The 15,146-nt window shown below is 40.6% G+C and overlaps 1 protein-coding gene across 26 annotated transcripts in view; it reads right to left on the reverse strand.

The window, feature by feature from the left end:
• Window positions 1-15,146, reverse strand: part of LOC105463656 (ryanodine receptor 3) — a 561,838-nt gene that overhangs the window by 297,351 nt on the left and 249,341 nt on the right. For all 26 annotated transcript variants that reach the window (XR_011606198.1, XR_011606199.1, XM_071067152.1 and 23 more), the window contains exons 11-12: window positions 6,917-7,090; window positions 2,769-2,890 (exon numbers count right to left, since the gene is read on the reverse strand). Coding sequence is in view for 24 of the 26 variants with exons in the window: in XM_071067152.1 (XP_070923253.1) it covers window positions 2,769-2,890; window positions 6,917-7,090 (296 nt within the window). In the remaining 2 variants the exon portion in view is untranslated. The remainder of the gene's footprint in view (window positions 1-2,768; window positions 2,891-6,916; window positions 7,091-15,146) is intronic.

Here is a 15,146-nt window from a genome sequence, read left to right on the forward strand (position 1 = left end):
GAGGATATTTTGCTAAGTGAGATAAGCCAGACACAAAAGGACAAATACTATGTGCCTCCACTTATATGAGGTACTGAGAATAGCTAAATTCATAGAAGCAAAGAGTCAGTAGAAGTTATAAGGGGCTGAGGGAGAGGAGAATAGGGAGTTCTCGTTTAATAAATACAGAGTTTCAGTTTGGGATGATTAAAAAATGTGGAGATGGATAGTGGTGATGACACTAAACTTAAAAATGGCTAAAATGATAAGTTGGATGTGATATATATTTTACCACAATAAAAATATATCAAAACATTATACAAATTTATATATGACTCAACAATTTCACTCCTATTTACCCAAGAGAAACAGAAACCATATCTGAAAACTTTTACACTAATATCCAAAAAACATTATTCTTAGTAATCAAAATGGAAACTATCAACTGTTCATCAACTAAATGAGTAAAATGTGATATATATGCATCTCTATCTATATAGAACTCTCCCTCTACACACACACACACACGCGCACACACACACACACACACACACAAAGAACACTTTGCAGCAATAAATAAGTGAAGAAACAAAATAAGCTTCAAAAATATAATGCCAAGTGAAAAGGCCAGATTCAAAAGACAACATATTTCATGATTTATTAATGTATTAAATTGAGACAGAAAGCAGATTAGTGGTTGCCTAGGGCTGTAGGTGGCAACTAGAATAAACTGCAATGAGGAGATATTTTTGGAGGGATGGAAACGTTCTAAAACTGAACTGCAGTGATGGTTGTAAGGCTCTGCAAATAAATATATGAAAGCTGACTGAATTGGCCAGGGATGCTGGCTCATGCCTATAATGCCAACATTTTGGGAGGCTGAGGTCAGAGGATCCCTTGTGCCTGGCAATTTGAGACCAGCCTGGGCAATATAGTGAGACACCATCTCTACAAAAAATTAAAAAAATATTGGTGTGATGGTATTTATGCGTGGTCACAGCTACTCAGGAGGCTAAGGTGGGAGGATTGCTTGAGCTCAGATGGCGGAAAGGCTGCAGTGAGACCCTATCTCAAACAAAAAACAAACAAAATCTCATGGAACTGTACATTTAAAAGGATGAATTTTGTAATATGTAAATTCTACCTCAATAAAGATGTTTAAAAATAATTTCCCCATTGTCAGGCACATAACTCCCACTGACTTTTTAAAATAACAACTTAATTGAAATACAGTTCACATATCATATGATCACCCATTTAAAGGGTACAATTCAAAGGTTCAGTAGCTTTGGGAATATTCAGAGTTGTGCAACCTTTGCCATGATCAGTTTCAGAACGTTTTCATCAGCTCTCCAGAAAGCTTTACACAGTAGCAATCACTCTCCCTTTCCCCCAAGACACCCCAGCTTCTGCCTCTTTCTACTTCTCTCTACTTCTAGGTAGAAAGAAGGTAACTCTTCCTACTTCTGCCTCTGCTTTTTTCCTCTATAATCTGTTCTGGACATTTTGACCATGTGAATGGAAAAACATCCCAGGATAGCAGTTCTCAACTGAATGTCAGAATCACCTAGGGAGCTTCAGTAAAATACCGGCATTTGGATCCAACATCTGCAGATTCTCATGCAATTGGTTTAAGATGTAGCCTGGGCATCAGGGTATTAAAACCTCCCCAGATAAATCTAGCATGTGGCCAAGGTTAAGATCTCTATTGTAGGGCAGTCATGTTTAAACTTTAGTATGCATCAGCATCACCTGGAGGGCCTATAACAATATGAGTTGCTGGATCTTATTCTGAGGGTATCTGATTCAGTGGGTTTGAGGTAAAACCTGAGAATCTGCATTTTTTAACAAGTTTGCAAGTGATGCTGATGCTCTGGTCCAGGGATGCACTTTAAGAATCTTGGGAGATGTCAGAACAGCAAGATGGAAGGAACCTGAGCCCCAGTAGCCAGGCCACCTATTTTCCTTAAACCACCTACCTACTTTATATTATTACCTAAACAAGTAGTAAAAGTTTACTCTGAACTGCAACGGCAGCCCAGCCTGTTTCCTAATACACATCCCTTGGACTGCAGTCTTTCAACAGCAAGAAAAGTCAAGATCTAAAACAAAGTTCTCATTTCATGCAAATTCACACATGTAATTTACACCCCTTGGCTTTCGAGAGATTTTCCTACAAGAGAAGAATGATCTTGGAACACTGCACAGTTTACAACAGAATCAGTTTCTCATGGTAATTGGTGAAAACAATCCACAGAGTTCTGTTTTGGAAGCATTATTTAGACTGGAGGGATTATGATCCAAGCAGGCAGTTCAGTTAATTTTCTCATTTAAGCCACAGCCACAGTTGGGTAACCCAAGGCTTCCAGTGCAAAGCTACTTTGATCCAAACCATAGCAGCAATTCTAAATGATGGAGAAACCCTTCCTACATAATACATGGGGAGTGTATCAGTTCCTCTTTGCTGTTTTTCTTTTTACACACAAATATAAAATGGACCAATGCACTCCAGCTCTTTTCACTTAATTGTCATGCAAAGATCTTGGATATTCATCCCTCCAATCTGAATAACTAATGGAGCTTAGGCATTTGTTGAGCAAAGGGTGAAGCTAGTAGGAGTTCACCTGTGTAGGAAATCTGTTTCAGCCTCAAGCTCTTGATGGTAAAACTCTTTGCTGGTGTATCATTATTTCCTGAAAACATTCACAGTATCAAAAAGAGGTGGGTGGTGGTGTTGGAAGGCCACAGAGTCAAACTCACTAGGTAGAGGAGGAAAGGAGCTAACATACCTGACAAACTGGCTGAATAAGGCTGTAGTGTTCCGGATGATCCGAGCAGCCTGGGACTCCTCACGCTGGCATCTCTGCAGTGTTAATCCATCATCCATGTGGCCTTCCTGATGGAGTATGACCTACCCACGTGGCAAGGGACAGAAGCTCTAAGGTTACAATTATTCCACATATGGGCAGTCAACATTTCCCACAGTATTTCCCTCATCCCTCTTATTCCTTTCTCCAAATAAGCTCCCCTGGGTCCATTTTGAGAATGGGACATTAGCAAAGTTATTGCACCCATATGCCCTGTTAGTGACATGTGCATCATTCCTTAGACACAGTGCTTTGATGAAAATGAAATTTTATGTGCCACCATGGTATGAGTTATGACACATTCCTCAGGCCTAGATTTCAAAGGGTGACAATATATCTCATAATCGATTTTTCTCTTAAAATGAACATGGAATCTTACCCTTGGAAATGGGAAAAGTCACTGTGTTCAAAGTCTCTTCCTCCAGAGATGAATTGAAGAAAAAGACAATGTAAAGCAAAACCCTGTACTGGGATCAGGCTTGGTTTCTCGACTGAAGGCCAACTACACTGAGTTAGTTAACTGTAGGGCTGGGGAAAGCAGCTCAAGGTGGTAGCTGGCTTCTCTTGGAGGCTAGAGAGCCAATTTGAAAGCATGGGCTCTGATACCAGCAGACCTTTGTCTAGTCCTGCTATGCCACTTACCAGCTGTGTGACCTTGGGCAAGTTACTTAACCCCCATTTGCTTTGGATTTCACCATCTGCAAACGGACTTATCTTAGAGGGTTGTTTGCAGGATTCAATGATTTACATGTCATCAACTGGCATGGTACCTACAATCTAATAGGTGCTCAATGAGTGTTTATTATCAGAGGCAGTATAGTACTGATGTTAGACCAGTTATCTGGAAGCTAAGCATATGTACTTGTCACTAAGGACACCATGACACAATTTTTTTGGGAGGGGCTACCCACTTTTTATGTGGAGGTCAGTGGCTTTTTCCCTTAAAACGATCAAGTGGGCCAGGCGCAGTGGCTCAAGCCTGTAATCCCAGCACTTTGGGAGGCCGAGACAGGCGGATCACGAGGTCAGGAGATCGAGACCATCCTGGCTAACACGGTGAAACCCCGTCTCTACTAAAAAATACAAAAAATTAGCCGGGAGTGGTGGCACACGCCTGTAGTCCCAGCTACTCGGGAGGCTGAGGCAGGAGAATGGTGTAAACCCGGGAGGCGGAGCTTGCAGTAAGCTGAGATCCGGCCACTGCACTCCAGCCTGGGCGACAGAGCGAGACTCCGTCTCAAAAACAAAACAAAACAAAACAAAACAGAACAACAAAAAAAACAACAATGACAAAAAAAAAAGATCAAGTGTGTTAAGTGAGACAGTTTGATCCTGGTTCAAGTCGAGGTCAAATCCTGATCCAAGTTCCTTGACATGGTTTCCTCTTGATGGAAGTAAGCAAAGACAGACAATGTGTAGATCCTGGAAGTCTACATGTCAACACGGACAAAACGTGTGGCTCTAGAAAGTATCTATAGAAAAAAGATTGTTAGCCTCTCTCATTTTTAGCTTAAAGAAGCAACTTATTTTCCTTTCCATGTGAAAAATCTTTTCCTTGCTTTTTATTATTTTGAAGGTACTTCCTGATATGATGAATTAGAATTCAGGCTTGTTCATTTTTGAAACAAGACTTTGCATCCCATCTGTATACTGCAGTGTGAGCATTAGCAAAGGACACTGTTACCATTGGAATCACTAACTGTTAGAAAATATTCCTTTGTCAGAACACTTCAGCAACTGGTTAGCAATGCTGCATTTGGGTTTAGTAATACATTGCCACTACGTTTACTTTGGCCTGGGTCCCAGATTTCTGGTCCTTAAAGACCAAAATTCTTAGGTTTTGCTTGTTCAAATAACACCTTTAAACTGGCCAGCCAAATGAGAAAGTAATGAGAACTGGGGGGAGATGCAGTTGCTAGAATGTTGTTATTATGAACCCTACTGATCTCAGCAGCCCAGTTCCTAAGGTCCTTTCTCTCGGAGAAATCTTACAACTGAAGAGCAGGGAGAAGAAGCCTAAGGTGGGAATAGGAAAGAGGGTGCTTTAAAGTGGCTACTCATCAGGTGTTTCATTGTGTTTGTGCTTGATTGGTTTCTGTTGATTACTGTTTTGTTCATTTCATAAAACATGGCACAGATTCAGACATCCTTTGTATTTTTAGAGAGGGCACTTAACATGCTTCCTAGGAAATGAAGCAGCGTCGCCCTGTCGAGGGCTGAGCACTATCGCACCAGCTGGGGAGAGTTCATAAAAGCACCTCCCCAATTCACACATACATTCTAACAGTTAAATGAATGTGCGGGCTATGGTCCTAGAAGAGAAAGGCATGGACAGGTACAATAAGTCAACAATGCGAAATGAGATCTCTCCACATTTGCAGAGTCCTTGGAGTGTGTCCCTGCCACCCAGAGTTACAGCCAAGATTCACAAATTCTACTTTCTTTAAATGCTACCAATGCCTTAGTAGGTCTCAAAAACTGTAGAGGCTCTAGACGGTATTACTGTACTCTACAGAGGATTGAATTTTCTTCTGATAGGCTGGTAAGAGTAGAGGATGAGTTTTTGGCATTTATTTTCCATTTGTTCTTATTTCCAGCGTGTAGCCCTCATTCCCGGGGTGTAGCTTTTCTGAAGATCAACTGAAAGCCTACTGTATTTCCCAGGGTCATTCCAACTTGTCACACCCTGAACCCTGACTTGTATATCCCTAGTACTGTCATAATGTCAACATCTCTGCTTTGCTCTTCATGATCACAGCAGTTTTGCGTTTACTATTTTGGCTTCACACCCCATCCACGGTCAGCTTAGGATTCTAGAGGAAACTGCATGTAGAATTTTAGGCACATGTTTTTGCAGTTCTCTCTACTCTGGACTCTTGGACCCTTGAGTTCCAGAAGCCTTGGCTGAACCTATGTCTAATCTGACTCTTTAGCACAATTGAGCTAATGCAAGATCCCATTCCCTAGTTCTGCAAATCAGCAAATGTGCTGAGGGGGAAAACAAAGACGAAGGTGGGCTCACCTCAGTGCACTTACATTCTGTGTGCAATATTTTGTGCGTATGTTTTGGCTGGCTTGGTTATTGAAACCTTCCATTTTTTTTGAAGGTACTGTATCCAGCCTGTGCAGCTGTTTTCAGAGGAAGGGTTGGTCTCATACAAGCCAGATTATGTGGCCTCTTATTTATTGTATTTTCTATCCCCTCTTGATCACTTCATTTCCCCTTTTCTAGATATCTTCCTAGTCTGTGTTGCCTTACACAAAATTAAGATATTACCTTATGTTCATTCTCAACATCCTTTCTTACCATAACCTGCATTCTGGAAAACTTTTCATCATGACTACCTCAGGCTGCTATACCTCAACTACAGAGCACAGTACCTTCCAGCACCTTATTCTGGGACTAGTTGACTATTTAAACCCATATTTTATAAGGGTTTTTCAGGGATAAAAGCATCACATCCTTGACATCCATTACTTGGTTCCCACCAAAAGAAACACTGTTATGGCAATTGACTTTCTGGTGGAAAGATGCTGCACGTACCCAAGCTAGTTTTTCTCACTGGAGCAGGCTGTGATGCACCACTAAAATCAAGATACAATCTGTGGATACTGTCATTCCACAACATCTCTTCTTTCTGCCAGTGGGTTCCTGTGGGCTTGTTATTATGCAATCTGCGTTTTCTCTGTAGAGATCTATTTAGTCTTTTATGAAAACTGCACAATAACTCAATTATCCACTGAAATGAAGGGAGCAATGATGTGGATAATCCCAACACAGCAAATCACCAAAAGCCATTTAGATAGGGTTTCAGAGTGCATTAAGCACACCATCTCCTCCTTACAGATTTTCTGTGTATTTGGTTTTTTCCCCCAGTGAATATGGGGTCAAAGTATCCACATTAGGCTGAAGTATGGAAGAAACTGTGTACAATCTATCACAAAATAACTCTTCTGAATAGTAAGAAGTAAATCACAATCACATCCACCTGATTCTCAGAATCACTTCTATTGCCTAGTTGCTTCCAACTCAGGGTAAAACAACTGTAGACAGACATTCTGACTCTCACCTTTCTTTTCAGAGGTCCCAGGCGGGAAGTTTTGGCATCTTGTGCTTTGTAGGTCACCCACAGACCACTGGCTATATGCTGTACAAAGCAGACAGAATCTCCATACTTGATTTCCGGAACTCCCATGCCTTCTATGTCTCGCTTGTGACTGGAATCTAATTTCTCCTTGAGTTCCTAATTCATACACAAACAGAAACAAACATAGGCATTACTGATTAAATTAGAAGCTCAATATACAAAACGAATCACCTGTGAGAAATTTGTAAGCCAGGCAACTGGTTACCAAAATAATCACGATGTGCCTGTCAAAGCCAGGATTTCAGAAAGACTTGCTTCCCTTATCTCTTGTTAATTGTAAAATCAATGGCTTTCGAGTTCTGGTTACATCAGTGATTATTTAAATCCACGGGTAAAGGGGGCACCTAGTAAGCCCTCTCTTTTGTTCTGATTTTGTGTAATTCTTCACTATATTTTCTACTTTCCTCATCCTGATTTATATACCTTAATAAGTAACCCGTTACTAGCCAATTAACTTATTTCCAGCAAATGACATCTTCCATAATTGTAATGGTTACCTGTCACAAAGCACTCACTCAGAGGCTTTCATCCTATCTATTGATTTCATATAAAAATTTCTTATAAAAATCTGCAGAGAAAGGAGACCCTTTGAGTAGACAGAGGTTACTAACATGGCTTAAGCTAATGTAGTAATTTGTGTATCAGTCTCTTAAGGCCTCCTCAGTGGTGTGTTGTAGTCAAGCGGTTTCATTCTTCAGCTGTCACTGTTTCACTGCCTATTCTCCAGTGTGGAAAAGGGACTTCCTGTGCATCAGGTAACAACACAGTGACAATCTGAAGTACCTGTCACAATAGCGTGTCATGAGGTAGCCCTCTGATGCATGGTAACTTCTTCCCCTCCTCATCAATCAGGGCCTCTGTGGTTCTATTCTGAATGGTTATACCCTATTTCCATTTCTTTCCTACATCTTGCATTAAATTGCTCATTTGTAAAAGCCATTAAAGAGGAAGCAATTTGAACTTTTACAGAATAAAAAATGGCTGTTACCTGTTTGCAAAAACGTTTTTCTCTCTGTCTCTCCCTCTCCCTGCCGCCCTCCCTCCCATCTCTCTCTCTCTCTCTCTTTTTTTTTCTTTTTGAGCCCAGAGTCTCACTCTGTCACCCAGGCTGGAGTACAGTGGTACAATCTTGGCTCACTGTAACCTCTGCCGCCAGGATCAGGTGATCCTCCCACCTTACCCTCCTGAGTAGCTAGGACTACAGGTGCAGGCCACTACACCTAGCTAATCTTTTGTTTGTTCATTTATTTATTTATTTATGGTTTTGCTTTCTGCAGAGACAGGGTTTCCCCATGTTGCCCAGGCTGATCTTGAACACCTGGGCTCAAGCAATCCACCACCTCGGGCTCCACATTTTTCTCCTCCTTAATAGTGGAACAAACAGCAGCACATGTATTGAATCATTACCACGCTCAATATAATGTTCTAAGTTCTTTACACGTATTAACTCTCCATAGTGGCCTCTGATGTAGCTACAAATGCCATTCCAGTTTTACAGATGAGAAAATGAAGGAGGTAAATTTGCCCAAGATCATTCCGGAAGTAATGACAGGAAGTCCAGCTCCAGAGTCTGTTGCTCTTCTCCTACTCTAAACTACTCCTCACCCTTCAAAACCCTGCTCAGAGGTTACCTCTGTAAAGGCAGTCAGTCTCTCCTGCTCTTCTTCCCCAGCAGTCTCACTGCTCTACTGGGCACTTAGCACATCACATGTAAAATGTGTTTCTTTATACGACATTTTCTTTTTGTCAGGCTATGAAAAAAATCAAGGGCACAGGCCAAATTTCAATTAATTTTGGATTTATAACAGAAAATTCAACACCTATCAATCACTTAATGGACATATACTGAGAGAATATATATAGCTGAGCAATTTTTTCTTTTACGTTTATTTTTCATTTCAGCTCTTATTTTCCTTCAAGCTTTCATTATTTCGCACAACATTTAAAGGATCACTTGGAGCAATATTAGTACAAGAAATTTCTTTTTCTTTTAAATGTGTGTGTTGAAACATTGGCTGGATTATTAAATATGACTTCTTTACTTTTTCAAGCAGCAAGATAACATCCAAGGATAAGCATGAATTTTTCTTTTGCAAAAAGATTATTGCCAGAAAAATATATTTCTGATTTTGTAACATTAGCTAATAGGGTAATAGTATTTGATATATTGGGATTTTCTTTACAGGCAATTCATCAAGAATGCATTTATTCTATAAAACAATGGATACTTGATTTTCACTGCAGCAATATTCACAGCTCTAGAGACACTCGAGCCAGTAACAGAACTGAAAAGATGCCAAAATTCTCATCTCTAGTCTGCTCTCTAACCGTAGCCAATGCAGGGGTTAAAATTATGCACACCACAACTGTTAAATATGAATAATTACATTGATTTCTAATAGCTCCTGATTAAAACAATTCATATTACCCAACTATCAGTGAATATGGTAACTTCATTACTTTATTGTCTTTCACTTAAACATGGCTTTGCAAAAAAAAAAAAAAAAAGATCTGTTTTTCTGGAGTCACTGAAATAAACGAATCATGATTCTGTATAGAAAGGAGTGTTTCTGTGTCTTTGTTTTACAAAACAGCATCGGCTTCCAAATTCTATGGTAGTCGCTGCAGTGGCCACTTCTAATTTCATAGAACGGAGGCAACAAACGAAGATCTAGAGACAAAATCCATATGAAAAACAACCCAATTCAACCTTAAACAGTAATGATAAATCAGTAAAGGAAATTAAAGAGCTAGGTGATGGAGAGGCTTGATTTTATTGACAGCACATTGGTGATTTTCTTTTGACTTGAGTATGAACTAATGCTCCCTTCTGTTTTTACCTGAATATGGCCCCCTACTGCTAGAAATGGAAACGTTCTAAAAAATAGAGCTAATCCAATCATTCTCTTTCAATAACTCCCAGGTTCCTATGGAATACAATTGTTATCTCTAAAGTTCTTATACTCCAAATGCTCTAACCAAATTGGACTAAGAGTACTTATATTCATGTGCCAAATATTCCCCTTCTTTGGGCCTTTACTGACATTATACTTTCTGTTTGGAATTCCCCTGCTTCATCTTGGCATCTCTACATCTGTATTGTTTATATTTCATATCTTCTGTATATTGTGGTATTTCGATATATTTTTGTTTTGTTTTTAATTTTTTATTGCTAAAAAATTAAGACAGTAAAATTTGCTTTCACTGGTGTACAGTTCTACCAGTTTTGACAAGTGCATAAGTCATATTGCAACCCCTTTAGACAAATATAGAGTAGTTTCATCATCCCAAAAGAGTCCCCCAGGCTCTCCCTTTGAAGTCAGCTCTCCTCTCTCCTGGGCAACCAGTGATCTGTTTTCTGTTCCTGTGGCATTGCCTTTTCTAAACTGTCACAGGAACACAATAATATATACAGCTTTTTGATTCTGACTTCTTTCACTTAGCATAATCTATTTAAGATTTATCCATTTAGTATGTATACCAGTAGTCTGTTCTGTTTTATTACTGAGTGGTATTCCATGGCATGGATACACCACAGGCTTTTAACCCATTCAACAGAGGACATTTGGTTTACTTTCCCTTTTTGGTAATTATGAAGAAAGCTGCTATGAACATTCAGGTACAGGCTTTTTATGAACATAACTTTTTCATTCCCCTTGGGTAAATGACTAGGAGTAGAATTACTGGGTCACTGGAGAGTATATGTTTAACTTTATAAAAACATGCTAAACTGCTAAACTGGTATTTCGATATTTTTAAAACTTTCTGGCTGGGGAGAGACTGGCTTTCTGGTTAGAGATAGCAAAGGGCTCAGCTGCACGCCTTTGATATGCAATCTAATCAATTCACAACCAGACGTCCTCTAGCTGGCTCACACGTTCCAGGAGGCGATATTCCTCTGCCTTCCCAAGGCCAGGTACTAGGTAGATAGGGACCACCTCTATAGCTTAGAGTCCCCTGAAATTACTCAAACTAGCAAATCCCAAACTGTTTACCCAGCCCTGCCTTGCCTTAACCATGGAAACCCCAACAAAAGTGGCAGCAAAGGTTGTCACCTTGCTTATGCCCCTTGTCTGCCTCCTGACCAAAGCTGGTGCTTTCCTATGTGACCCTGCGTGGCGTGGCACGTCTCCTGTTGCTAGGACCTATGAGTATAATAAACTTTGTTTTCCTAAGCCTCTCCTGCATCTCCTCACACGGCTGCACCTGACTGATGATCACATAAAGGAACACAGCACATCTCATCCATCAAGCCTTCTCTACTTAGCCAAAGCCGGAGGATACCTGTACACATTCTCTGATCTCATGGTTTTGTGGACCCTGCAGGGACTGTCCTTCCAGGGCTAGCCAATTCCTAAAAATGGTAAAGGACTCATCCGGGAGCACACCTTTTATATGCAAACCAATCCAAAGCCCATAAAGCCAACCTCCTCCTTTACCTTCTGGACCCCCATTCCCGTAGCCTAATCTCCCCAGGGCTGGTACCAGACAACCAATAACAACTCCCATGCTCCAGAGCCTGCTGAAATTATTCAAAGTAGCCAACCCTAAGCCTATTTATCCTGCCTAGCCCATCTCTTTCTATGGAAACCACGAAAAGGCTCTTTCCCCCGGCTTCCCCTCACTCTCTCTTCCTCCTGGAGGATGGTGCTTCTCTGTGTGGCCCTGTGTGGTATGGCGTGTCCATTCCTCTTGGGAATGGAGTCAAACAACTGTTCTTTTCCAATGCTGATTGTCTCCCGATTTGTTGGCTTCATCACACCTGAATAATAAAATCTACATTTTAAAAACAGGTATTGTTGTTGGGATACTAGCTGCCCCCTGGCAGATTGAAAATGTCAAAGGTGTAAAACCGGGATTTCTTTGTCTTTGTATTTCATACAATGCTCTGCTTAAAACCGGTTGCAAATCATTTGTTATTGTTTTACTGTTCTGCAGGCATTCAATCTATATCTGTTTATTTGCATCAACCCTGTTTATGTTAGATGATAAGCTGATTCTAAGAAGGAAGAGGTTATCTGGCCTAATATGTGTTGAAGGGCAGTAATCATTATCCTCTGCCTCCACTGACACCTTATTAAGGAAATGCTCATGACCACATCATAATTGTCATATTAGTATTTGGCTGAGATGATCAAGTTGCTATGATTGGTTTAATATTCCTGGAATATTAAATGTTTGCCTGGAGATGATCAAGTTGCTAAGATTAGTTTAATATTCCTGGAAGGATGAAGAAAGGAGCTAGAACTAGGCCAGGTGTGGTGGCTCACATCTGTAATCCCAGCACTCTGGGAGGCAGAGGTGGGTGGATCATGAGGTCAGGAGATCAAGATCATCCCGGCCAACATGGTGAAACCCCGTTTCTACTAAAAACACAAAAATTAGCTGGATGTGTTGGTGCGTGCCTGTAATTCCAGCTACTCAGGAAGCCGAGGCAGGAGAATTGCTCGAACCAGAGAGTTGGAGGTTGCGGTGAGCCAAGATCACGGCACTGCACTCCAGCCTGGCAACAGAGTGAGACTCCGTCTCAAAATAAATAAATAAGAAAAGAAAAGAACAGAACAGAAGAGGGGAGGGGAGGGGAGGGGAGAGAGAGAGAGACGGCGGGGGGAGAGAGAGAGAGAGAGAGAAAGAGAGAGAGAGAGAGAGAGAAAGGGAGAGAGAGAGAGAGAAGGAAAGAAAGAAGGAAGGAAGGAAGGAAACTAGAAGATGGTGCCAGTGCACTCCAGCCTGGCAACAGAGTGAGACTCCGTCTCAAAACAAACAAACAAACAAACAAATAAATAATAAAGAAATAAACTAGAACCAATCGTTGCCCAGTGCCTGGTTCAAACTAGGTATTGTGCTAAGTACTTTACAATGAAAACACCATCACGTGAATTTACCAAGGACCTACAAAGTGGTATGTATCATACATGACACTTTACATTTTCTCTAAATCTTTCAATGGCCCTATGGCTTTTATTATCCTACTTTATAGACGATAACACCGAGGCTTGCAGAGTTTGAGCAACTTGCTCAAAGCCACATAGTTGTAAGCAATAGAACATAATCCAAAATCAGGTACAATTCCAAAGCCAGGTATAATTCATTTGAACAGAATTATCTGAATGGTTACCATTACCAGCAGCATAGTTAAGTAATTAATTGTACCAATAGTTTAGTTGCTTAAAGGTTAATATGAAGAAAAAGTTGAAAACATATACTATTAAAGGCTGGGCACGGTGGCTCACACCTGTAATCCCAGCACTGCGGGAGGCCGAGATGGGTGGATCACGAGGTCAGGAGATCGAAACCATCCTGACTAACACAGTGAAACCCCATATCTACTAAAAAAATATATTAAAAATTAGCCAGGCGTGGTGGTGGGTGCTTGTAGTCCCAGCTACTTGGGAGGCTGAGGCAGGAGAATGGCGTGAACCCAAGAGGCAGAGCTTGCAGTGAGCTGAGATGGCGCCATTGCACTTCATCCTGGGTGACAGAGAGAGACTCCGTCTCAAAAAAAAAAAAAAAAAAAAGAAAGAAAAAAAGAAAATGGCTTTAGGTTCATACAGATTTTAAGAGTTATACATATAAATCAACAAGCACAACAAAGTATGGTCTATATTCAGAGTACAATTGGAGTTTGGGAAAAAAAACAACTCTACCAGGGGAGTAAGGGATGGTTTTATACAAGAATTTCTACATGACATGAGTGCAGCCAGGGTAGAGAGGAGTGAGGGGTAATGAGGAAGGGATTGGCTTTCTAGTAAAGGGGCACGGCACGGCAAGCAGAACGCTGGAATCCAGAAAGAGATGAGAGCAAAAATTAAGGACTCTGAACTCTATTCTACAGGTTCATATTTCTGAAGCTCATGTTGTTAACAGACTTCGTATGGGAAAAAGACGACTGTGGACAAATACCGAATCTTCTTCTAAGAGTCAAAGGGAATACTGTGATCGTATAAGCTCTTGTTTGTCCTATGGTAAAAATAAAACATCATCATCAATGAAAAAATCAAAATGACCTATTGAACTCGAATGCAGCATTTTGTTTATTTCCTCCCACTATTATCATTGTTTGGAATACCTTTTGGGAAAAGCTAGTGTAGGTAATGGAAAGCCACTGAAACACAGAGTTCCATCTTAGAATAACTGTTCTGGCATCCATGTGAATGATGGGCTGAAAAGACATATGGCTGGAGATGGTTGAGTTGTAGGTAACACCATTAGTATCTAGGATGATACGTGGAATGGAGTAGCTTCTAATTCATGCCTATTAATTAGAGTGAAATGTGTTATTTAATACAATTAAGCCACCTGTGTTTACAGATGACAAGAAAGTACCTTTTACAATACAGGACTGTAGACACCCAGAAATGTTTCAGAGGAAAAGTAGATATGGGAAGGCAGAGTCCATTCATGGATGCTGGGGTGAGCCTTCAAGAAACTCCTGGTTAGCCCACTATTTCCAGGTGTCTCTGGAGAAACCTTGAGGAATCACCTTTGGGTTTGTTTCCATATCAACATAGCCCCCTTAAGACTTTCTCATCTAGAATTTGAGATCTTCGTATTGCCCTTAAAAACCACACACTGCAGGACATTGATAAGAGTCTAGCTGACTCCAAGCTTTGTGTGGGAAGAGGAGGAACGCCTTCCTCTGTTTACTACATGCTGGGAAGCAGATTCATCTGCCTTATTGAGGAAGGCATATTTCTTGAGCAGAAGTCACTGTACTGGGCTCTTTTCTCCGTATTTCTCATTTAACCCTTGGCACCACCACCTTGAGATAAGCAGCACTACTTCCATTTTATGGATAAGAGAACTACCAGGTCATCTTCCTGGTCTCATTTAATTTTCACAGCAATCTTTCAAGACCCACTTTAAAAAAAAAATCTATATTTTTCACAAAACATATGAACAGCATATGGCAGAGCCAGGGTTCAAGCCCAGGCTTCTTCCACTTCAAAGCCCAAGGTTTTCCTTGACTGACTCTCTATTTGGTCCACTTGGAACAATAAACTCTAGAGAAAGCACATCCGTTTAAAGTTTAAAAATCCTTTGTAGATTTTATTGAAAATGAAGCTGCAGTAAGTGATGTTGTCTTTAGGCATTTGAATCTTACTATCCGTATTTTCTTCTCTCCCCTTCCCTCCTTTGCTCCATACCCTCC

Source organism: Macaca nemestrina, chromosome 7 (assembly GCF_043159975.1).
Source record: "Macaca nemestrina isolate mMacNem1 chromosome 7, mMacNem.hap1, whole genome shotgun sequence".
Classification (NCBI taxonomy): Eukaryota; Metazoa; Chordata; class Mammalia; order Primates; family Cercopithecidae; genus Macaca; species Macaca nemestrina.